This window comes from Gobius niger, assembly GCF_951799975.1.
Source record: "Gobius niger genome assembly, chromosome: 1".
In the NCBI taxonomy this organism is placed as follows: Eukaryota; Metazoa; Chordata; class Actinopteri; order Gobiiformes; family Gobiidae; genus Gobius; species Gobius niger.
Window position 1 is genome coordinate 17,944,282 of NC_136852.1, and position 26,490 is coordinate 17,970,771.

Genomic DNA, 26,490 nt, shown 5'->3' on the forward strand with positions numbered 1-26,490 from the left:
GCATTTCGGAGCGCGTTGAAGCGCCTCTACATAGGGTTAACATGGAAGTTGGAGGCATGGACGCTTTTGGTCTGTACGCACCTTAACAGGAAGAAAAAGCATGTGGCGTTGTTCTGCAGTAAAAAGTCCAAGCCTACAGCACGCTGGTTTCCTGTTGTCATTTCAGTACTTAACAGTGGCGACAAGGTGGTTGTAAAGTGAACCCATGTCTCGGCGATGAGCAATTCTACTGTCTCACAGGAGCAGTGTATTGAAACAGACAGTAGTGATTCCGACGAGTGTACAAAGCGTGGCAAGATGGCTAGAGTTCGATCTATTGACCCCTTTGACAGTGCCACGGATGACTGGGTGGAGTATACTGAACGCGTTTCCCAGTATTTTGTCGCAAATGACATTGCAGCTGAAAAACATGTTGCCGTGTTGCTGAGTGCGATGGGGGGAAAATCATACGGCCTGTTGTGGAGGTTGACTGCACCAGATAAGCCATCAGACAAGACTTTTGATGAACTGGTGAAAGTGATGAAAGAACACTTATCGCCAAAGCCACTACTAATTGCTGAGCATTTTAGATTCCATAAGCGCAATCAGCGTGAGGGAGAATCTATTGTTAGTTATGTGGCTGAGCTGAAGAGACTCACTGAGCACTGTGAATTTGCACAGGGACTGGATGATGCGCTGAGAGACCGCTTGGTATGCGGTATTTTGAATGAGGCCATACAGAAGAGACTGCTTACTGAGGACAAGCTTACCTACAAAAGGGCAGTTGAAATCGCAGTCTCAATGGAAACAGCAGCCAGAGATGCTGTTGAACTGCAGACGGGAGTAAAGGCAATAAATGTGAATAAAATGTCAACAGTCCCACAAGAAAGAGAGCGTGAACCGTGTTACAGGTGTGGGAGGGGTTCCCATTCCCCTTCACAGTGTAGATTTAGGGATGAAATCTGCAGGCTGTGTAACAAGACGGGGCACATTCAGAGGGTTTGTCACTCAGGAAAGTCAAGAGTAAATAAAAGCGAGAGGGAGACGCGGTGGAATGCACAAAACAACAAGAAAGTGTACAATGTAGAGGAGACTGCAGGCGATGAGTCGGACGAAAGTGAACATACCAACTGCTTGGATGTGTACCACGCAAAAGGTGGCAGCCGTGAAGCCATCTGGCTCACACCCCAGGTGAATGGCAAACAAGTGAAGATGGAACTGGATACCGGCTCTGCTGTGTCGGTGATGGCACACAGTGATTTTGTACAGTACTTTGGAGACCAAGCGCTGAACTCGTCATCTGTCCTCTTAAAGACATATACTGGAGAGAAAATCAAGCCCCTCGGCGTATTGCCGGTGGATGTACAGCACAACGGCCAACGATGCACATTGGACTTGTACGTTGTAAAAAGGGGAGGACCAGCACTGTGGGGCCGAGACTGACTGAGGAAGCTACAGCTGGATTGGAAGTCCATTAAAAGCCTGCAGGTGGCGCCAAGCACCACCGACAAGTCCACAGAGGTCAAATTGCAGAAAGTCTTGGTGGCTGCAGCACCTGTATTCCAAGATGGAATCGGGACATTAAAAAACATAAAGGGAAAAATTGTTCTTGAAGATGGGGCTATCCCACGTTTCCACAAAGCACGGCCTGTCCCGTACGCCATACGACAGAAGGTGGAAGCAGAGCTGGACCTCCTAGAGGCCGACGGAATCCTGTCTAAAGTTGATTGGAGCCCATGGGCCACACCCATTGTCCCAGTAGCCGAGAAATCAGGGGCAGTGAGGGTGTGTGGCGACTTCAAAATCACAATCAATCCTGTGCTACAAGCAGAACAATATCCATTGCCCAGGATTGAGGACATTTTTGCAAACCTGGCAGGTGGGAAGCGGTTCACCAAGGTGGACTTGGCCGAGGCCTATCTACAGATGGAGATAGAGGAAGACTCGAAGATGTTCCTGACCATCAATACTCTAAAGGGTATATAACGCTACAACAGGTTGGTCTTCGGAGTGGCCTCGGCCCCGGCTATCTGGCAGCGCGCTATGGATCAGGTGTTGCAGGGGATTCCAGGCACACAGTGTTACTTAGATTATATCATTGTGACGGGGCCAACGATGAAGAACACCTGGGAAACCTCCATACGGTCTTACAGAGACTTCAAGACTACGGACTCCGGGCCAGACGTGACAAGTGTGAGTTTTTCAAACCCTGTATCACATACTGTGGCCACACCATTGATACACAAGTGTTGCATAAATGCAAAGAAAAGATCAAAGCCGTCATGGAGGCTCCTCAGCCACAAGATGTACAGCAACTGAGATCATTTCTTGGATTCATCAACTACTACCACCAGTTTATGCCTAACCTGTCTACGGTGCTCCATCCACTGAACGAACTACTTCAGAAAGAACGGAAATGGAAATGGACCAAAGAATGTAAATGGGCCTTCCAGGAAGTGAAGAGGCTGGTGACATCAGAAACTGTGCTCACACACTACGACCCTTCCTTGCCTGTAAAGTTGGTATAGGGGCTGTTATGTCACATGTCATGCGGGACGGTACCGAGAGACCAATAGCGTTTGCCTCCCGCTCCCTGTCCTCGGCTGGGAAAAATTATTCTCAAATAGACAAGGAGGCGCTGGGCCTGGTTTGAGGCGTAAAACGATTTAACCAGTACTTATATGGCAGGGAGTTCACCCTAGTGACTGATCATCAACCGCTGGTCTCAATATTCAACCCCCAGAAGGCGATCCCCGTGATGGCTGCAGCACGGATGCAACGCTGGGCCCTGTTCCTGGGAGGGCATCGGTACCAGGTTGAATTTAAGAGAACACTAAATCACGCCAATGCAGACGGGTTGTCTCGGTTGCCACTCGACACCACAACAAACACAAAGGGGGACAATGAACCAGTGGAGATGTTCACACTCATGCAGATCGAAAGTCTCCCAGTGACAGCAGAGATGGTAGAGAGAGATACCTGGAAAGATGTGACTCTCTCACAAGTGTATAAGCAATGCAGACAGGCTGGGCAACTAGTGAAAGGTCTTTCCTTGCTCCATATTTCCAACGCCGGGATGAGCTTACCATTGACTCTGGGTGCCTTATGTGGGGAATGAGGATCATCATACCCACCAAGCTTAGGTCCAGGTTGCTGGAAGAGAACAGCTCGCACTGCATTGCCCTGGGTGCCAGCGTATACAGAACGAACCGACAGTGGCACCCCTCAATGTATGGGAATGGCCCACATCGCCATGGCAACGGATTCACATTGATTTTGCCGGGCCATTCATGGGAACAACATTCCTTGTAGTGGTCGACGCATGTTCAAAGAGGCCAGAAGTGTTCGCCATGAAATCCACGACAACAGTCCACACAATCGACGTCTTGAGAAGTCTCTTTGCTAGAACTGGTATCCCCGAACAGTTGGTGAGCGACAATGGTCCTCAATTCACAGCTGGTGAATTTCAGATGTTCATGAAGCTGAATGGAATCCGCCACATAACCTCAGCTCCCTACCAGCCGGCTACTAATGGGCTCGCCGAGAGGTTTGTACAAACTCTAAAACAAGGTCTGCGAGCCTTTGCGGATGTTCCTATTTCTTTTCAACAGAAGTTAGCCAACGTCCTGTTTGCCTACCGTAATGCCACTAATGCTACTACTAACCGTACCCCTGCCATGCTGTTCCTGGGATGAGGGCTGCGCTCAAGATTGGACCTTCTAAAGCCAAACCTGCGACGGACAGTAATGGATCGTCAGCTCAAACAGGGTCAAGGGACACACGACAAAGAAACATGTCAACTGGAAGTTTAGCAGACTGTGCTTGCCAGGGATTACTGTGGAGAACACAAGTGGGTTCCCGGCATAATCAAAGAGAGACAAGGACCCTTGTCCCACACTGTAGAAATAGGTATGTGCTGCAGCGGAGACAGTGGATCCTGCGGCGCCATTCACCGCTGCCCGAGCCTGCCAACTGCCTGCGCTACTCTGGAGAACAACTCCACTGCTCAGGACAGCTGGAACCTGCAAAGCTCCGACAGTGACATGGGGTGTCTGCCAAGCCCTGGTCCACCCCTGACACCACGCCTGAGTCTCCCTAGAGCTGGTGCGAGCCCAGCGGTTACACCTGAGAGACGTTATCCAATGCGCATTCACCGACCTCCTAACAGACTATCTCTTTGAGTAATATACTGTTGCATTATTATTACCTTTTATCCTTTTCTAAGTTAAGTGTTGAGTTGTTTCAAGTAAGTACTGTATTTGTTATCTAGAAAGGGAGGAATTGTGGAGTATTAGTATCATCTTATCTTATCTTATTACATCGGTTGCTCTGACATCGTTCTATTTAGTCTGACTCTGTTGTGTTGTCTACTTACGCGCCTTGATACTAACAGGAAGAAAAAGCATGTAACGTTGTTCTGCAGTAAAAAGTCCAAGCCTACAGCACGCTGGTTTCCTAGCCTGGCATCCAGACTAATCTCCGATGTTTATTAATTAATAAACAGGAGACTAGTCTGGCGACCCTGTCGTAGAAAAGCTACTGCTGGAGGCGGGACTAATGTGGGACAACCGAAGCGCATAGCAGCCAATGAGAACATAGCGGATGTGACGACAGAAACAGAGACAAGAAAGTTGTAGTCATTCGGAGATTAATAATGGCGCTCCCTGCCACTCGGAGTTCAGTAAATGACTTCTGTCAGCACACACTACACGACTTTTATGCCCGATTTCGATCTAATTCTCAGTCGTGCCGAGTCTTCTCGAGTCGCGTCTAGTCGAAGGCAGTCACACAGAGTCGTCACGACTGGACTGTTCAAATCGTGTAGTGTGGGCGGTAGAAAGACGTGACTAGACTTCAGTCGTAGGTAATCAAACATGTTTGATTTTTAAGCCCGATTTTGGACGCACGGGAGAAACGTGGGTGATTTTACCGTCCCAAATGTGAATGACAGAGAGATATAAAGACAGAAAAACACCGCAGCGCCTCCTTTTTTCACTTCTCTGTTAAAACAGCGGCACAAACAACTCATTTCATGGCCACAGCCCCACACACGAAACAGCACAACTTTATATCACCAAAAGTTCACGACAGTCACCCTTTCCAGCTACATTTCAACCACGAACAGAGTTTAGCGGCACTTACTGTGTTTGGAGACGAACTGTTTAGCTTCGCCTCCCCGCTTTCTCCTCCGTCTCCTCCGTTATCTCCTCCATCCTGAGGTTGACGCCCGTCTCCTTTTCTTATTAAATCCACTGAAATACGTCCCGCTCCTTCCTCTCGCCAACTTTTATCTCCATTTGACAGAACTATAGCCAAGTTGAAGGCTTCGTAGTAGCGTTAGCCTAGCGCTGCGGTGTAGTGACATCGTTGACACCGTTGTTCAATCGGGACCCGCACACGTTATCCCACGCTCACAAACACAGACCTGTCTTTGCGGATTTGGGGTCAGTTTTCGAAGCCGTAGAGACGACAGACGCGCTGTGTTATAAAACATCAGCTGTTTGTCAGAATCGTGTAGTGTGTTCGCTCTTACGATTCTCAGTCGCTAAGTGTGAACCCCAGACGTTCGAAAATCGTACTGAATCCAGTCGTGTAGTGTGGACCCCCCATTCTATATAAAATCGTTTACGACTGGAAACGTCGTGTAGTGTGTGCTGACCTTAATGTCAGAAAAACTTAAGAATACAAGCATACCGGAGCATTATGTGAAGTGGTTGCTTGTGTTGAAAAACTACAAAACAAACGCGCAACAACGTGACGCCCGTTCAGGGAGCTGCTTTGATTGGTCGGTAGGCTCCATATCGCTGCGTCACTTCCTTTGAAAGCGCGCAATGGAGTGTTGCCAGACCCTCTTCTGTAAAGAAGCGGAGTCTGGTTGGCGAGACTACTGGTTTCCTGTTGTCATTTCAGTACTTAACACCTTAAAGCACATTTTTCCAGTTTTACTGGATGGCGTTAAATTGCCAGACAGGCAATTTAATTTAATATACCACTACCACTCGTCATGTCACACTCATCAAAGACACACTGATTTTCATTTAGCTCCAAACTCCACTCGCTGTCACGCATCGCCAGGGCTGCTACTACTACTCGCCACTACGTGATGTAAACAAACCTACGCACTACTCTATTAAAGTCTCTACAAACAATAATCTGATGCATTGCATAGGCAGATACCATAATTATTCTTTACCCTCTAGGCTTCACTCATAGAAGCAAGCTTCACTAGAGGATAAGGGAGAGACATAGGTGGAACCTTTACCTGATGCAGTTTGCTAGTCGGTCAATTATTAGACAAGCACTGGAGTTTGTTTACGCTTGATGCGATGGGACACTTTTTGTTACTATTAGGATTATTTTTTTGATATGAAGTTGAAGGCACAGACTACTTTAGTGAGAAATCAAGCAGCAAATTTTAATGGCAAGGCTTTGGAAGTTTTTTGGGCAGACATTGAACAAACAGTGATTAGATCATCAGCGAACACCGCCTGTGACTGAAGAGATTAAGGTAAAAAAAATATCCCTTTGTTTTAAAGTGTTATTTTGGATAATAAGTTATTCATTTGTTCATAGTAGTACACTTTATTTGACTTAGCAGCATGTTTAGACATAACCAATTACAAATGAAAGATAAACAAACCCTGTTTGTTGAATGCGAACCCTGTTTTTACTTTTTGAATATATAAAATACGCAATTTCACGGTATACCGTGACATCGCAGTATTTTTTGTCAAGGTTATCATACCATGGAAATCTCATACCGTCCCATCCCTACTTATTGGGTATATATTTCTAATATTTCTATTATTTTTTCATTTCCAGATATATATGGGCAGAAAAGAGGAAAGAATCTGAAAGAATCTGAATCTGAAGCTGCTGCAAGTGCACTTTTGGAGCTGCATGCTACCACCGTAAGCGATAAGGAATTGGAAGACGTCACCGATGTTGCTGCAGGACCCAACTGTTCTTTTCGCAAACTTGGGAAAATGGAACCACCAACATGTAACCAAAACACCTAGATGCAGATCATCTTAAACCATTTACACCTGATGTTCAAGGGGAATTGCAACGTTTGTTGTCTGTAAACATATCGCCCACTACAATTGAGGATGACATTCAGGATGACACAGGAAGACCTGGTAACATGCTACACTGGATTGCCTTTATTTGATGTCTTGAAAATTATTTACGATGACATTGAGCCAGACTTGCCACCAACAAGGCTTGATGATCTGGGTAAATTTGAACGATTAGTCATGACACTGTCTCGTATGAAGCAAATGTGGTAGTAGGCCCCTTTAATCGCGGGCGGCCTATGGCGCGCCGACTGAGCCTTTAAAAGGTGAGGGTACCTCACCTGCGCTAGCTCTCTCTAGCCTCTGACGTCACCCGCTGCCTGGGAGCTGGCAGCAGCACGAGCCGGACTGGAGCCTTGCCAAACAAACGTTGCCAATCCATTTGGTCTTAAACCAGCGATTTATCCGAAAGCGTTATCGTTCTACAGTGAGGATCTTTCGTTCATTCCGTCGTACTAAAACAAATCTCCTCTCTCCAGCTTCCTTTGACGCACAGCAAGTGTGTTCGCTTCTACAGCTTGGCTCAGTCACTTTGGAACAACTTTGCGGCTCGTGCTGCACGCATCTCCGTTAACAAAGTCCCGGTAAGCCATCTCCGTGCACAATATCGTCATTTGTTAAAACTATATCCTAATCTGGCGCTGGTAGTGCGCAGCGTCAGGCGAGTGCTTTTACGCACGACGGTGTTACACCAGGCTCGTGCCGCGCCTTGCTCGTGCCACACTCCGATAAGAACTTTGTTAATATTAAATATAATCTGTAATTCCAGTTCACTAATTAGCGTTTCCTTATCTAGCGTGGCACTCAGTTTACGCCATCCGTTTGGCGTTCTCTTTTCAAATACGTGTGGCGCCGAAGCGCTTTTGGGTAAGTAGGCTACGTGTGCTCTTCTCTGCTGCGCAGGTTTTCTACAGCCATATAGGATCAATTGTGTCTAAAAATGTACCTTTCTTAGGATTGGAATCCGAGCGGGCCTCTCCTTCTCATCTGGTCCCTTCTACTTTGGCTCCTTCCCCCTTGGTCCCTTCTCCCGTCATTAGTTGTTTTTGTTCCTCGCCCCAATCCCTTTTCCTCCCTCTCCCGCCTCACCTGGCTCCAGATCCCCTTCGCCCCTTCGCCCCTCCATCCCCAATCCGAACGATACGGTGTAAAGACTACTAGAGACTAGTGCGGACACTGCCCTGGTCCCAGGTTGTTTGCAACAAATACACCATCAAATTGGAAAACATTTTAATTGGCAAGATATTTCAGTATTAATCCCGATTAATTGCCTCAAGTGGAGGAGTTCAAGCGTCTCGGGGTCTTGTTCACGAGTGAGGGACGGATGGAGCGGGAGATCGACAGACGGATCAGTGCAGCGTCAGCAGTGATGCGGTTGCTGTATCGGTCTGTCGTGGTGAAGAGGGAGCTGAGTCGAGGGGGAAAAGCTTTCGATTTACTGATCGATCTACGTTCCCACCCTCACCTATGGTCATGAGATTTGGGTAATGACTGAAAGGACAACATCGCGAATACAAGCGGCCAAAATGAGTTTCCTTCACAGGGTGGCTGAGCGCACCCTTCGAGATCGGGTGAGAAGCTCAGTTACCCAGGAGGAGCTCAGAGTAGAGTCGCTGCTCCTTCACATTGAAAGGAGCCAGCTGAGGTGGCTAGGGCATCTGTTTTGGATGCCTCCTGGTCGGTGTGTTCCAGGCATGTCCTAGTGGGACAAGGCCTCGTGGAAGGTCCAGGGCACGCTGGTGGGACTATGTCTACGAGCTGGCCTGGTGTTGCCTTGGGGTCCCCCCAGAACAGCTGGAGGAGGTGTGCGTGGATCGGGAAGTTTGGGCATCTCCGCTGTCAAAGGATTTCATTTGTTACACAATTTATTGAAAATGTGTTTGCGTGACGTCTTTTGATCAGTTGCTGTAGTGATTATTTGTCAACTAATAAAAGAAACATAATATACATATATACATATACTGCGACATAAGCAAACTTCAAAAAAACACTTAGAGGCACCATGGGTTTTGGTTTTACGCAGCATTCAAAAGAGTACAATGTCCAAACAAACTTAGGATTTCAAAAAAGGGTTTATTCTCCAGATTTAGATGGCAAACAGCAAGGTTTCAGATTCAGACTCGACATTTCGAGATTTAAACTCGAAATTACGAGTTTAAATCTCAAAATTACGACTTTTAAACTCGTATTACGAGTTTGCCCACCGTCTACATAAAGCATCACTATAACAACGATCACACACCGATCACGAGCCTGGCTGGTTGATTTTGCAGTTTATTACTCACACTTCACGTACAATTGGCTGTAGCCGATTGCTTAGCACCCGGAGCTAACTAGCTTCTTAGCAGCTCTAGCATCCAGCTCCAATAATGGATCTTGTGGAATTAAGTATTATATGTGGCATGACGAGTGGTTAAGGTGTTAGAAATTAAACATAATATACTTAAAAGTAACTAAAATACCAACAACGCCAGCTTGAATAAACAAGCACTAAAGGACACACAGGTTCGTAATTGAATGAGAGGCGTAGACAGTTCCATTATAAAAAACATAGTATTTCATTTATTTACTTTGTATTAAGTTCAATAAATTATTTGGTTTCATTTCGTTTCCTTATACCCAGTACCATAAAAACATAAGTTTCAGTTCACATTCTCCCGTTGGTTGTGACAAACGTGGGCACAATCGTTCATTTAGTTTTGTCGAAGTGCGCCAGTGGATTGACCACAGGGATTGAAACAACCCAGGCACACACATAGGTGCAAAGCAGAAGTGCAAGAGGCGAGAAGGCGAGACAGCGAGAAGGCGAGACAGCCATGGTGTTGGTGTGGAGACCTACAGTGCCTCTCGTTAGTATTCATACACCTTGAACTTTTGCACATTTTGTCATGTTTACAACCCTAAACATAAAGATTTTATTTTTATTTTTTTACTGAACGTTCACACACAAGTAACAGACAACTGTGAAGTGAAAGCAAAATGATACATGATTCTGTTATTTTTCAAAAAATAGATAACCGGAAAGTGGGGCGTGCATAAGTATTCATACAGATGAATGAATACTTTGTGGAACCCCCTTTTACTGCAATAACAGCACAAGTCTTTTGGGTTCTGACTCTACAAGATTAGCACATGTAGAGACTGACATTTTAGCCCATTCCTCTTTACAAAACAACTCAAGCGCTGTCACATTAGAAGGAGAGCATTTGTGAACAGCAGTTTTCACATTATTCCACAGATTTTCAATAGGATTTAGGTCAGGACTTTGACTGGGCCATTCTAACACAATAATATGTTTTTATTGAACCATTCCATTGTAGATTTAGCTTTGTGCTTCGGGTCATTGTCCTGCTGGAAGGTGAATCTCCGCCCCAGCCTCAGTTCTCTTGCTGACTCCAGCAGGTTTTCCTCCAAAATTTCCCCATATTTGGTTCCATCTATGTTCCCAACTATTCTTACACTCTCCTCAGTCCCCGCTGAGGAAAAGCAGCCCCACAGCATGATGCTCCCCCCTGTATATTTTAAACTGGGGATGGTGCACTCAGGACGATGAGCAGTGTTAGGTTTGCTCCATAAATAACGTTTTGCATTTGGGCCAAAAAGTTCAATTTTTGTCTCATCTGACCAAAGCACCTTCTTCCACATGGAGCTGTGTCCTCCATATGACTTCTAGCAAACTTCAAACGGGATTTCTTTTGGCCTCCTTTCAATAATGGCTTTCTTCTTCCACTCGTCCATGAAGGCCAGATTTGTGGAGAGTACGACTTATAGTTGTCCCATGTACAGATTCCCCCAGCTCAGCGGCAGGACTTCACAGCTCCTTCAGAGTTATCTTGGGGCACTTGGTTATATTTCTTACCAGTGCTCTCCTTGTTCGGTCTTTTAGTTTAGGTGAACGACCACGTCTTGGTAAGTTGGCAGTGGTGCTTTACTCTTTCCATTTCTGAATGATGGATTAAACAGTGCTCCGGGAGATGTTTAAATCTTGGGAAATCTTTGTATAACTTAACGCTGCTTTAAACTTCTCCACAGCTTTATCCCTGACCTCTCTGGTGAGCTCCTTGACCTTCATGATGCTGTTCAGTGACCAACACACTCCGACCACAGCTCTGAGGGCCTAAAAGAAGAGCTGAAATTATTCTGAGAGTAGATTACACACAGGTGGCCTCTATTTAACCGTTAGGCCAAGGTGTGAACATTCTGGAGTCATTAGGAATGTTTTAAAGGCAATTTAATGCACTCAGAAAATGCTGTATGAATACTTATGCACGCCCCACTTTTCACTTTTCTATTTTTTGAAAAATAACAGAATCATGTATCATTTTGCTTTCACTTCACAGTTGTCTGTTGCTTGTGTGTGAACGTTAAGTAAACATCTAGATAAAATCTTTATGTTTAGGGCTGTAAACATGACAAAATGTGCAAAAGTTCAAGGTGTATGAATACTAACGAGAGGCACTGTATTTAAAAAAGAAACGTTAGGCTACGAAATGATCACGTTTACCACTGCCTTGATCAAAACAAACACTCCTCCGAGCGCAGAGGCAGCACTGTCAGGACAAACAACCAGAGGGACACACACGGAGGACAAAAGCTAGGCCATCGGCCACCATAGCCGGCCCCTGTACAACGCGGCGCAGACTGGAGCTAAAAGTGATACAATCGCCTGATCAACAACGAGTAAGATACGATAGTTATGATAAAGAGAACTATACTGATTACCTGTGAGCCGCCCGCAGCTAACGCTCCGTGACTACCCGGAAGAGGGACGGTGAGGCGGCGTATGTGGGGGCGGTGACAGTGAAAACAGAGGACGTAAAGCTAAAGCAGGGGCTATTCATATTTTAGGGTTGGCGCCATCTAGTGGCCATCCCAGCCTGCTACATATACACTAAAAACGTCAATAAAGCCAGTAACCACATAATGCAGCCTTGAATATTAAATAGGCCTATTGAATATTTAAACTCGTACTACGAGTTTAAATCTCGAAATTACGAGTTTAAATCTCGAAATTTCGAGTTTAAATCGCGAAATTACGACTTTTAAAACTCTGAATTTTGAGATTTAAACTCGGAATTACGAGTTTTAAGATCCGTAATCATAGACGTCAGCCCTATTTTACTTGGATGTTGTTGCCGTTCTCTTTCCTGTCTGATGCGTCTGAACTGTGGAGCTTGATCTGGCCGACATAGCCGTATCTTGGAATCATATCATGCCTGAAAAACAACTGCTATTTTGGGGCAAACTCGTGCCTCTTTGCCTCTGCCATGTCCTATGGACCCCCCCCCCATGGTCTCCCCGCTTGATAAAAGGGCGATGCCGGTGAACAATGGCTAGTCTAGGTTTGCCCGGTTAGCATGTGCAATCCTCCTCATTGTTGATAAAAAAAAAGTCTGCAATCAACCACCAATGCGTCAATCCCGACCCAGTGTGTGATAATATTCAAGGCTGCATTATGTGGTTACTGGCTTTATTGACGTTTTTAGTGTATAATACTTAATTCCACAAGATCCATAATTGGAGCTGGATGCTAGAGCTGCTAAGAAGCTAGTTAGCTCCGGGTGCTAAGCAATCGGCTACGGACAATTGTACGTGAAGTGTGAGTAATAAACTGCTAAATCAACCAGCCCGGCTCGTGATCGTTGTTAAAGTGATGCTTTATGTAGACGATGGGTTTATTGACTTTATTCATGCATATTTCCCATTTTCACATGATCATGATCATCCGAAGTTCATCGAAGTTCATGATGCTACGATCGTAGCATTAGCTTTGGGAATGCCCTGCATCATCAAGGCCTAAACACATTCCTATCGTGGATACATTTTCTTGTCACTGCTTTTAATCCTGGGTGTTGAGGTAAAATAAACACTTCTGTGTGTCTTTGTAAAAGTCCCAGGGTTGCTGTAACTCCAGTTCACAACACGATGAAGCTAATCCTCCATGACTGTTTACATCTTGCGCCAGTGGTTCCGCTGTCCCCGCCGTACCGACGTCTATGATCACGGATTTGCAAAACACAAAATTCTGAGTTTTAAAAGTCGTAAAGTCTTAATTTCGAGATTTAAACTCAAAATGTTGTGTTTTAAACACAAAATTCTGACTTTAAATCTCGTAATTTCGACTTCCCGTTGGGCTTTTATTTTTTAACATGGCGGAAACGGGCTTCCATAAGTAACAGACAACTGTGAAGCAAAAGCAAAATTATTCTGTTTTTTTTTATTTTTTTATTTTTTTTCAAAAATATAGAAAACCGAAAAGTCAGACATGCACAAGTATTCATACAGCATGAATTAATACTTTGTGGAACCCCCTTTTGCTGCAATAACAGCAGCAAGTCTTTTGGGGTATGACTCTTCACAATATGCACATCTATAGACTGACATTTTTTTTACAAAACCACTCAAGCTCTGTCAAATTAGAAGGAGAGTGTTTGTGACCGCAAATAAATGATTCTGATTGCACTGATCCGTTTCAGTTTGGCAGAAGGAGCAACAGGGAGCTCCCTGCCCAGACTGATATCCACCATGTATAAAATATACAGAGGGGTATCATTCTGGATGCCATGCTATGTAAATCTAGTAAGCAATATGCAGATGCTCATGTACTTAGATTGTATTTGTTTATATTTTATAGTTTTTATCTAGCCATTAGGTGTTTCTTAGTATTTTTTTCAGGCCTCAAAAGTATTACAAAACATTTTGGGGCAAATACACAAAACAATAAGCCATAACTGGAGGCCAAAATGGCAAAGATTTCTACTGCTACTGAGTATTTCCCTGGAGAGCTGACATAGGCAGGGACAAAGGCCACCCAAACTGCACAGAAGATCAACATGCTGAAAGTGATGAGTTTGGCCTCATTGAAGTTGTCGGGGAGTTTTCGAGCCAGAAAAGCCAAGAGGAGACAAGTGCAGGCCAGCAGGCCGATGTATCCCAGGACCAGAGAGAAGCCCAGCACTGACTCCATGGCACACTCCAGAGTCACCTTTGACCCCTGGACACCCAGGTCCAGGTGAGGCTCTGGAGGACTGACACTCAGCCACACAACACAGATGATGATCTAAAAAAAAAATGGTGTGTTAGTTGTGTTTTTAAAGTTAAAGCAAAGCCAAATAGTAAGAACATTTTTCACCTGCATACTGGTGAGCAGGCACACACTGCCCCTCTGTTTTCTTGGACTAAACCATTTAACAAACATCCCAGCACCGGGTCGTGCAGAGCGGAAAGCTGCGAGAACAACCATTGTTTTGACTTGCAGACAAGAAATAGAAAGAACAAAACTGATGCCAAACGCTGCCTGTTGGAAACGACAGGACCAGACCGATGGTCGACCAATGAACACCAGCGAGCACAAGAAGCACAGCTTCAGGGACACAAGGAGCAGGAAGCTCAGCTCTGAGTTGTTTGCTCGAACCTGTAAAAAGGGAAGATTTTTATTTATTCATATCAAGTCATAAAAGTGTTATTGACTGTAATAGTACCATGGGTGTTTGTTGGTAGTAAAGGAAAACTGCAAATACTGCCGTGGTCACTACAGCTCCAAACACAGCCACTGTAGTCAGAGTGATGCCCAGAGTTTCACCAAAGGACAGAAAGTCCTGCTGTCGAGGGATACAGGCCGTTCCTTTTGCATTTGACCAGTATTCAGGAGGACAACGCTGACAATTTAAAGAATCTTTCCATAGAAAGGAAATATAACCAGATCAACAGTTGGTACAAAAAGAGTAAATAGATCAGTAACATAAAGAAGAAAGAAGGAAATGTACCTGTTGTGTTGCTTATTTCTCCACTTGCACATGTGATACAATCAAAACAGCAGGATGGTTTTCCTTTTTCCCTTGCCTTCCGTGTCCCTGGAGCACAGCTTACACTGCAAACAGCAACAGGCACCTATGTGTACCAAAGTTATAAACTTTAGACATAAATGACTGACAAAGCAAAACAAAATAGAATATATTGTTGATGCAACATTATGTATTGATAACCTGGCTTGAGCCTGTGTTCCACTGAATTCCTGTTTCATTCAGATCAATGTCAAAGCCATCCACTTTCCCAATGAGTGAAAGTCTGAGGGACCCTTCAGGACTCATCTGCCAGTTGACCAGGTCGTACTTAGCTGGAATTTCCCCTCCTTGGAAATAAAACCTCTCGCCCTGAGGTGTTGTGAAGTTCACTCTGCTCAAGTGCTTAAGAAGCTGAATGCAAAATACACATGTGAAAAACATGTTTATATTCAGTCAGTATTTTCACCACAAAGTGCATCTTGACCCACCTGTGCTGGTGTGACCTGGTGAGGAGAGGAGCAGCTGGATGTAGAGGTGTCAGTGTTGGGGCAGGACAAAAGGCTGTGGAGGGCATGAGCTGCTGCATAAACTGCAAGATATACATTATATGTGACCCTTAACTGGGACATGTCAGTGAAGTGACTCTGCACCCCATACAGTGACTCTGTCCCATTGCAGGGAGGAAGAGAAGTGGAGGATGAAGACACAGGAGCACAGCCAAACTCTTTTTCCCAGTACTCTCTTAAGAACTCATTGTCTGGACGCTGAGATGGGTGTAAACCTCTGATGTAGGCTTCAAATCCATCGATATTGGAACTTCGAATGGCCACACCAAAAACACCACGAGCGACTCTGGAAGTGGCCGGATGTTGGAGGAGATCACCACTAGTGCTCCAAGCCTCACTGGCCAGAAACTGTCTATCAGTCACCTGTCGCACGGTCATACCAGCAGACTTTAATTACATAATCTTTATATTTTATTTAATTAATTATTTCTTACATTGAGTTTGTCTAGTTGCACAAACAGTTCTCTGACGATATGGGACCAGGCAAAGACAATAATGACTTTAGCAGTTGAGGCCTGAATGGTGAGAGCAGCTTCTCTGGCGTCTGTTACTATATTCTCTCCTCTGACAGTTCTCAGAAAAGCCAAACACACAAAACCCTCAGTTTCTTTCTTAAACACCTAAAAAAAAATGAATTGCGTACATAAGTCTTGTATGTATTAGTATTATATAAAACTACACACCTTTACTGCTCCAAGCCCATAATCATTTTGCATCACCACAGCTCCGATCCAAGTCCACTTAAAACGTATGGCTAGCTGGGCCAGGGTGCGAGCTTGATATATATCACTTGGGATTGTCCTGAAGAAGTTAGGATACAGTCGTCTGTCACTGAGGCAGGGGCAACTTGCCCAAAAGCTAATCTAAAAGAGCATTATACAAATTATTTCCAATGTAAGGTCATAGCTCTTCATTACATAGTGATACTTCACTTACTACTGGCACAGACAACGGTCCCAGGATTGATGACAGCGTCTTACTTGCACCTGATGATGCACCTCCGATCATAATGGGATAAAAACTTTTATCTGTGGGAAAAATACATTTGTGATCATAAAGTCTAGTAATTACGAAAATATTACTTCATGTTCTAACTTTGGCTAATTTAGAAGCAACAAAGAGAATAACCTCTAAAAAATAAAAGGCTCAGGAAATGTTAAGATGTGTTTAGTTTAAGTCACACTTGTCATATCTATTACATTATTGGCTGTCAATGTTATTGGTTACTATATTTGTCTCAAATCACTTTACACAATAAAGAACTTTCTTTTTATCACCTTGTTTGTTGAATTTGATAGTAGCAGATTTGTTCACAAATGTGCAGCTTGTTGCTTTTCCTCCAACAAAAGACAGAACAGCTTTAAGAGCCCAAGAGGCCCTGAGACAATCATCAAAAATTTGATAACCCACTTTTAGACCGGGCAGCAGCCTATTATTATGATTAATTTCCTCCACAGCGAAGATCATTGCATAAACATTCTGTAATTGATATAGTTGTAAACTTCTAAACATAAAAGAGAAAAAAAAAAAGTTAAAATTGAGATGAGCAAATCCTAAATGATCAAAATTGCCAAGTATGGTAATTTACCCTGTACAACTGTTTTGTGGTACTTGCTCATAGACATCATCAATAGCTGAAGTTTTCTCATGGAGATTGAAGCTTCCACCCATGACTATATCTCCGTCCTGTGACAGAGGCAGATTGCGGTTGGTTTCCCAAATCCAGCAGCGCACTGTTTCCGAATCCTGCAATCCCATCCCCAGACCCCACAGCCCAAATGTGAGAGCACAGCAAAACCACAGCACTGAAGAGATACAATCCAACATCTTATTTAAAAAAAAGCTAAACTAAAAAAGCTCCTCTGTGAAACTAGCGGATGCATAGCTTATTGCTCACTTGTCGGCATTTATAATACTAATGTGAGGTCATGAATATGCAAATCAGATGACAGACACGAACACTCTGATTTGACGATCCACAAGCTACACAAATGTGTATTCCTCCCTTGAAGTTGTTTATTAGACCTTCATATTCATTCAAAGTGAATTACACCATTTGAATTTTTAGTGCTCATTAGTTACCGTATTTTCCGGACTATAAGTCGCACTTTTTTTCATAGTTTGGCAGAGTCTTATACTCCGGAGCGACTAATATGTGGATTTTTTTTTTTTTATTCAATTATATAATTTTGCCACTGGAGGGCACTGCAGGCTAGTCAAGCATTAGAAAGAAAGTTAGGAGTGAGCGAGAAGTGGAGGTTACTTTTAGAAGAAAACAAAACAAAGGCTGCGTCTGAAACCGTCAAATTGTAGCCTCTGAGCACTAACACTAGCAACTAACTCCTTAACCTTTCATGGGGTCGACTGTTAAACCTCTATGCAGTTAGTGAACTAGACCTTCAGCAGAATACGAGCGATCGCTGTTATTGTTTACTTCCGCAATTTTCGCCGGATGTTTGGTAGGCAGCTGATGCATACAGGCCTCTAACTCGGTTTTATAAAATGATAGATCTGTTACAACGCAAGAGAAGCAATGCCCTGTTTATGGACATTGTTTTTGCTGATTATAGGATTTTAACAAAATGTTTATCAAATATGAAAATGTAAAATGCCTACCACGGCCAACGGATGTGACGACATCGCGATCGCTCGTATTTGCACAATCCGTCCATTCTTAAACAGGGGAAAGGGAAGTGACATCACCAGCAGTTTTTTTTTTCTACTTCTTTAGTTATTGGTGGAGTGCAGGCCAAACAAAAGTGCATGTCGCCCCCTACTGTACAGTGTCCAACAACAACATAGTGTCCAAACAAAGACATTTAAGGAGAACAATAAATCCAAATGATCCATACATTTCCCTTTAGTGTTATTTTATTTCAACAGCTGTTTCATAAAGCTACATTATGCAAATGATCCATGTGGCTTAAGTTTCTACTAAATGAAAACAAAAGCATTTAATCTGTTTCCTGAGTTTACTCTTTAACACTGACATGTGACTGAGCTGTGGGGACGACAACATGGATTTATCACTTTTATAAAGTTTGGCTTGTGCACAATCTTATTTTTAAATTATTATTATTTTTATTATTAAATGTGCTCCTGTCAATCAACAGTGGTTGCGCATGAATCACTCGAGGGTGGGGGCGAGGGGGGTGGGGGGTTTGGCGCAGTGGCTTGTGGGATGGCACATAGCTCCTAATCACTGGTTAGTTAGCATCAGAGGTCCCTATGCTAAAGTGGCCATGATAGTTAGCATCAAGGCTCCTTTTCCTAACTACTTCCTAACTGACTTACCAATTCGGAAGCAACTTGCCATGGCGGACGCTGACACACATCCGGTTTGGCGTAAGAGCTCTTCGCAATTTGATGGTTTCGGAAGGAGCCAAAGCTAATCACGGGCTTAAAACTAGCTGGCCACATTTAGAGGAACGACTTTGCAAATGAGAGCTTGAAAAACATGCTGGTGGAAGAGGTTTGTCAACGGTGCAGTGGTATGTTCCTTATGCTTTAGTTATATCTGAACTGTTAATGTGACGTTAACATAACAGACACCTATTTAGTTCGTTGTGTAATGTGTCATGTTAGCAAACCGTACGCCTATTCAGCCTGTTGTTTTTTTCCCATTAGGCATTATATGGCTGGTGCGTCTTATACTCCGGAACAACTTATAGTCCGGAAAATACGGTACTTTGTCACAATTCGTCAATTTGAAATTAATATTACATGGAACTTTTACTAGTTGATTTACTTACTGCATGAACAATAGAAAAGCCCTGCACACTTACTCCAATTTCCTGTGTTTGTTGAGAATTTCTGTGATTTTCTCTTTTCATGTTGGACTTGTGCACCTTATACACAGTTCCCACATGACGTCACAACATATGAGTATCTGCCGACCCGGCGCCATTTGTATTGGCATGCTGTGAGCAAAGCATTAGAAGAAGAAGCTGAAACGTGTTAATTTCTATGTAAAAAGTGAAAATGGTCATCTCTTGCCGGGTCAATGGATGTTCAAATTGTGCCGGAGGTTCAGTTAAATTTGTATTTTACAGCATACCCGTCATTAGACTTCATGAACGTGAGAAGACTAAGCTTTTGTCTGAACGACGGAGGTTATTAACAGGAAAGAAACTCCCTCATGCTCAGAGCACTTTGTGTCAGGTGCGTATTGTATCTAATAATGTGTTGACAGATGTAATTTACTCAGTACTGTCTTATGTATGCTGATAACTGGTAACTTGTGAGTTTCATCATTTTTATTACTTCATTATATTTTAATAAACAGCTCTTTACGCCTGGAGAAATCTGTTGCTCACATCCGGTCAAAATCGCGGTAATAAAAAATAACAGCAAACCTGAGTGTCCGTGTGGCGTTTCAAATTAATTAAATTCATCGTTAATTTAATTAAATGGAGTTCCAACTGGCATTAATGCAGATTTTTTTTTAAATGCCTACAAATCCGTATAGTTTTGTTAAATCAATGTTCCTGTTACAACCTATGCTTGGCAGACCCAAATAGTAGACGGAGAGAAGGTAAGTACAAGATTTATTATAACAAAGCTGGTTGATGGCTGGTTGGGCAGAACAGAGGTTGTGGTTTTTCGGAGCAGGCAAGATGGTGGAGGCTGGAGTGGGAGTTTGGCAGAAGGAGCAACAGCGAGCTCCCTGCCCAGACTGATGTCCACCGTGTATATAATATACAGAGGGGTGTCATTCTGGATGCCAGGCTATGTAAATCTAGCTCATGTACTTGATGACAATTCAATTGTATTTGTTTATATTGTATAGTTTGTTATCTAGCCATCAGGTGTTTCTTAGTGTTTCTTTCAGGCCTCAAAAGTATTACAAAACATTTTGGGGCAAATATACAAAGCAATAAGCCATAACTGGAGGCCAAAATGGCAAAGATTTCTACTGCCACTGAGTATTTTCCTGGAGAGCTGACATAGGCAGGGACAAAGGCCACCCAAACTGCACAGAAGATCAACATGCTGAAAGTGATGAGTTTGGCCTCATTGAAGTTGTCGGGGAGTTTTCGAGCCAGAAAAGCCAAGAGGAGACAAGTGCAGGCCAGCAGGCCGATGTATCCCAGGACCAGAGAGAAGCCCAGCACTGACTCCATGGCACACTCCACAGTCACCTTTGACCCCTGGACACCCAGGTCCAGGTGAGGCTCTGGAGGACTGACACTCAGCCACACAACACAGATTATGATCTGTTAAAAAAAAATGGTGTTTTAGTTTTGGTTTGAAAGTTAAAGCAAAACCAAAATGTAGGAACATTTTTCACCTGCATACTGGTGAGCAGGCACACACTGCCCCTCTGTTTTCTTGGACTAAACCATTTAACAAACATCCCAGCACCGGGTCGTGCAGAGCGGAAAGCTGCGAGAACAACCATTGTTTTGACTTGCAGACAAGAAATAGAAAGAACAAAACTGATGCCAAACGCTGCCTGTTGGAAACGACAGGACCAGACCGATGGTCGACCAATGAACACCAGCGAGCACAAGAAGCACAGCTTCAGGGACACAAGGAGCAGGAAGCTCAGCTCTGAGTTGTTTGCTCGAACCTGTAAAAAGGAAGATTTATATTTACTCATATCAAGTCATAAAAGTGTTATTGACTGTAATAGTACCATGGGTGTTTGTTGGTAGTAAAGGAAAACTACAAAGACTGCCGTGGTCACCAGAGCTCCAAACACAGCCACTGTAGTCAGAGTGATGCCCAGAGTTTCATTAAAGGACAGAAAGTCCTGCTGTCGAGGGATGCAGGCCGTTCCTTTTGCATTTGACCAGTATTCAGGAGGACAACGCTGACAATTTAAAGAATCTTTCCATAAAAAGGAAATATAACCAGATCAACAGTTGGTACAAAATGAGTAAATAGAAGTTTTTTCTGTGAAGCACTTTGTGACTTTGTGTCTGTGAAAAGTGCTATACAAATAAAGTTTACTTACTTACTTACTTACTTAAGAAGGAAATGTACCTGTTTTGTTGCTTATTTCTCCACTTGCACATGTGATACAATCAAAACAGCAGGATGGTTTTCCTTTTTTCCTTGCCTTCCGTGTCCCTGGAGCACAGCTTACACTGCAAACAGCAACAGGCACCTATGTGTACCAAAGTTATAAACTTTAGACATAAATGACTGACAAAGCAAAACAAAATAGAAAATATTGTTGATGCAGCATTATGTATTGATAACCTGGCTTGAGCCTGTGCTCCACTGAATTCCTGTTTCATTCAGATCAATGTCAAAGCCATCCACTTTCCCAATGAGTGAAAGTCTGAGTGACCCTTCAGGACTCTTCTGCCAGTTGACCAGGTCATACTTAGCTGGAATATCCCCTCCTTGGAAATAAAACCTCTCGCCCTGAGGTGTTGTGAAGTTCACTCTGCTCAAGTGCTTAAGAAGCTGAATGCAAAATACACCAAGTGAAAAACATGTTTATATTCAGTCAGTATTTTCACCACAAAGTGCATCTTGACCTACCTGTGCAAGTGTGACCTGGTGAGGAGAGGAGCAGCTGGATGTAGAGGTGTCAGTGTTGGGGCAGGACAAAAGGCTGTGGAGGGCATGAGCTGCTGCATAAACTGCTAGATATACATTATATGTGACCCTTAACTGGGACATGTCAGTGAAGTGACTGTGCACCCCATACAGTGACTCTGTCCCATTGCAGGGAGGAAGAGAAGCGGAGGATGAAGACCCAGGAGCACAGCCAAACTCTTTTTCCCAGTACTCTCTTAAGAACTCATTGTCTGGACGCTGAGATGGATGTAAACCTCTGATGTAGGCTTCAAATCCATCGATATTGGAACTTCGAATGGCCACACCAAAAACACCACGAGCGACTCTAGAAGTGGCTGGATGTCGGAGGAGATCACCACTGGAACTCCAGACCTCACTGGCCAGAAACTGTCTATCAGTCACCTGTCGCACAGTCATGCCAGCAGACTTTAATTACATAATCTTGTATATTTTATTTGATTAATTATTTCTTACATTGAGTTTGTCTAGTTGCACAAAAAGTTCCCTGACGACATTGGACCAGACAAAGACAATAATGACTTTAGCGGTTGAAGCCTGAATGGTGAGAGCAGCTTCTCTGGCGTCTGTTACTATATTTTCTCCTCTGACAGTTCTCAGAAAAGCCAAGCACACAAAACCCTCAGTCTCTTTCTGAAACAGCTAAAACAATAATGGTGTCCATAAGTCTTGTATGTATTAGTATTATGTCAAACTACACACCTTTACTGCTCCAAGCCCATAATCATTTTGCATCACCACAGCTCCGATCCAAGTCCACTTAAAACGTATGGCTAGCTGGGCCAGGGTGCGAGCTTGATATGTATCACTTGGGATTGTCCTGAAGAAGTTAGGATACAGTCGTCTGTCACTGAGGCAGGGGCAACTTGCCCAATAGCTGATCTAAAAGAGCATTATATACATCATTTCCAATGCAAGCTCATAATGACATAGTGATACTTCACTTACTAATGGCACAGACAAAGGTCCAAGGATTGATGACAGCATCTTACTTGTATCTGATGATGCACTTCCAATAATAATGGGATTAAAACTTTGAACTGTCAGGAAAATAAATTCAAGCTTCCATTATTGCATTATAATAGCATGTTTGCGTTGCTAAATCAATGTGGTGATCATAAAGTCTAGTAATTAAAAAAATATTGTTTCATGTTGTAACTGGCTAATTTATAAGCGACAAAAAAAAATATCCTCCAAAAACTAAATGGCTCCGGAAATGTAAAAATCCAATTTAAAGTTTCATTTTAATACATGTTTAGTTTAAGTCACACTTGTCACATCTATTACATTACACTATTATTATTATTATTATTATTATTATTATTATTATTATTATTATTATTATTATTATTATTATTATTGGCTGTCAATGTGTTTTGTTACTATTTGTCTCAAATCACTTTACGCAATAAAGAACTTTATTTTTATCACCTTGTTTGTTGAATTTGAAAGTAGCAGATTTGTTCACAAATGTGCAGCTTGTTGCTTTTCCTCCAACAAAAGACAGAACATCTTGAAGAGCCCAAGAGGACCTGAGACAATCATCAAAAATTTGATAACCCACTTTTAGACCGGGCAGCAGCCTATTATTATGATTAATTTCCTCCACAGCGTAGATCATTGCATAAACATTCTGTAATTGAGATAGTTGTAAACTTCTAAAAGAGAAAAAAAAAATGTTAAAATTGAGATGAGCAAATCCTAAATGATCAAAATTGCCAAGTAATGGTAATTTACCCTGTACAATTGTATTGTGGTACTTGCTCATAGACATTATCAATAGCTGAAGTTTTGTAATGGAGACTGAAGCTTCCACCCATGACTATATCTCCGTCCTGTGACAGAGGCAGATTGCGGTTGGTTTCCCAAATCCAGCAGCGCACTGTTTCCGAATCCTGCAATCCCATCCCCAGACCCCACAGCCCAAATGTGAGAGCACAGCAAAACCACAGCACAGAAGAGATACAATCCAACATCTTTAAAAAAAAAAAAAAAAAGGAAACCAAAAAAGCTCCTCTGTGAAACTGTACCGGATGCATCGCTCATTGCTCACTTGTCGGAATTTATAATACTAATGTGAGGTCATGAATATGTAAATCAGATGACCGACACGACACAAACAACACTCTGATTTGACGATCCACAAGCTACACAAATGAGTATTCCTCCCTTTAAGTTGTTTATTAGACCTTCATATTCATTCAAAGTGAATTACACCATTTGATTTTTTATTGTTCATTAGCTACTTTGTCACAATTCATCAATTTGAAATTAATATGACATGGAACCTTCACCAGAAGATTTACTAATTGCATGAACAATAGAAAAAACATGCACTCTTACTCCAATTTCCTGTGTTTGTTGAGAATTTCTGTGATTTTCCCTTTTCATGTTCACTGCAGTCAGCTTGGACTTGTGCACCTTATACATAGTTCCCACATGACGTCACAACATACTGGTATTTGCCAACCCGGTGCCATTTATATTGGCATGCTATGAGCAAAACATTAGAGGAAGAAGCTGAAATGTCTATGACTATGTCTATGTTATGAAGCATAGACTGGCAATAAGAATAAACAGGTATCAGGCAAGTACAAATAAAATCAAATGAAATAAAACAAATATAGTAATACAGGAGTTTCTCTAGTTTCGTTTGGATATAACAGGTAAACAGTCGGCACACTTGTCACGGTCTGTAATAAAAATGAGCAGGGCTGGACTTTACATTGGGAGCACTGGGACATTTTCCAGTGGCCCGGCGACTTTTGGGCTGGTCAGATCAGAGAGCAGTCCCAAGGTCATTCTTCAACAGCCCGGTCATATTGAACTATACCTACAGTTCACAGCTCTCCAGCCCATAATCGTTAGTCCCTGTAGCCCTGTGGTCACAGAGCTGACTCGATGCTGAGTGCCTGGTCAATCAATATACATTTCAGCCTAAATTGTTCCCATTATGGAAACAGACCTCATATAGCCTAGGTGATGTTTTACGAGATGTTCAAGTGCAAGTCCTTTTCTTCTTCATGAATTGTTTTACCCAAAAATGTACATACATTTTCAGCCTTTTACTATGTGCACATGCTAGTAACGCACAACATTTTTAATTGTTTGTTGTTCTTTTCAAAATGTATCTATCTGATGCAATTGGCATTCATACAGTGCCTCTCGAAAGTACTAATACGCCTTGAACTTTTGCACATTTTGTCAAAAATGTCTTTTGAATTTTTTACTGAAAGTTCACACAGACAACTGTGAAGTGAAAGCAAAATGATACATGATTCTGTTGTTTTTCAAAAAATAGAAAACCGAAAAGTGGGGCGTGCATGTATTCCACTATTCATACAGCATGCATGAATACTTTTTGGAACCCCCTTTTACTGCAATAACAGCAGGAAGTCTTTTGGGGTCTGACTCTACAAGATTTGCTCATCTAAACACTGACGTTTTAGCCCATTCCCCTTTACAGAACAACTCAAGCTCTGTCACATTAGAAGGAGAGTGTTTGTGAATAGCAGTTTTCAGGTCTTTCCACAGATTTTCAATAGGATTTAGGTCAGGACTTTTCTAACACATTAACATTTATTTTTGTATATATAAACCATTCCCTTGTAGATTTATCTTTGTGTTTAGGGTCATTGTCCTGATGGAAGGTGAATCTCCGCCCCAGCCTCAATTCTCTTGCTGACTCCAGCAGGTTTTCCTCCAAAATGTCCCTGTATTTGACTCCATCCATCTTCACAACTATTCTTACAATCTCCCCAGTCCCTGCTGAGGAAAAGCAGCCCCACAGCATGATGCTCCCCCCACCATGTTTGACACTGGGGATGGTGCACTCAGGACGATGAGCAGTGTTAGATTTGCTCTGTACATAACATTTGGTAATTTGGGCCAAAAATTTCAATTTTTGTCTCATCTGACCAAAGCTCCTTCTTCCACATGGAGCTGTGTCCTCCATATGACTTCTAGCAAACTTCAAACGGGATTTCTTATGGCCTCCTTTCTATAATGGCTTTCTTCTTGCCACTCGTCCATGAAGGCCAGATTTGTGTAGAGTACGACTTATAGTTGTCCCATGTACAGTTTCCCCCAGCTCAGCGGCAGGACTTCACAGCTCCTCCAGAGCTATCTTGGGGCACTTGGTTGCATTTCTTACCAGTGCTCTCCTTGTTGGGTCTGTTATTTTAGGTGGACGACCAGTTCTTGGCAAGTTTCCACTGGTGCTATACTCTTTCCATTTCATCCAAAATGATGGATTGAACAGTGCTTCATGAGATGTTCAAAATTTGGTAAATTCACAGTTGTCTGTTTCTTGTGTGTGAACTTTCATTAAAAAATTCAAAATAAAATCTTTATGTTTATGGTTGTAAACATGACAAAATGTTCAAAAGTTCAAGGTGTATCAGTACTTTCGAGAGGCACTGTACATGTATGGGGAAAAAATATCTGTTGCCTACTACAATGTGAATACCATCACTATAGGGACTTGCTATTAGTTGTGTACAAAGATGAATTGAGAAGTTCTCTTTCATGTAA

The 26,490-nt window shown here is 42.9% G+C and overlaps 2 protein-coding genes across 2 annotated transcripts; both read right to left on the reverse strand.

Annotated features, from left to right (window-relative positions):
• Nucleotides 1–13,692: 13,692 nt before the first annotated feature.
• Nucleotides 13,693–17,076, reverse strand: LOC306961903 (extracellular calcium-sensing receptor-like; the record flags this gene model as incomplete). The annotated part of the gene is made up of 9 exons (XM_079554860.1): nucleotides 13,693–14,115; nucleotides 14,188–14,469; nucleotides 14,537–14,730; nucleotides 14,822–14,945; nucleotides 15,041–15,250; nucleotides 15,328–15,768; nucleotides 15,840–16,025; nucleotides 16,089–16,268; nucleotides 17,017–17,076. The coding sequence occupies 9 exons, from the start codon at nucleotides 17,074–17,076 to the stop codon at nucleotides 13,693–13,695; spliced, it is 2,100 nt and encodes a 699-aa protein (XP_079410986.1).
• Nucleotides 17,077–20,198: 3,122 nt separating this feature from the next.
• LOC306961994 (extracellular calcium-sensing receptor-like) lies at nucleotides 20,199–23,578 on the reverse strand (the record flags this gene model as incomplete). Its single annotated transcript, XM_079554987.1, has 10 exons — nucleotides 20,199–20,621; nucleotides 20,696–20,977; nucleotides 21,044–21,237; nucleotides 21,394–21,517; nucleotides 21,613–21,822; nucleotides 21,901–22,341; nucleotides 22,414–22,599; nucleotides 22,660–22,839; nucleotides 22,906–22,997; nucleotides 23,530–23,578. The coding sequence occupies 10 exons, from the start codon at nucleotides 23,576–23,578 to the stop codon at nucleotides 20,199–20,201; spliced, it is 2,181 nt and encodes a 726-aa protein (XP_079411113.1).
• Nucleotides 23,579–26,490: the final 2,912 nt, after the last annotated feature.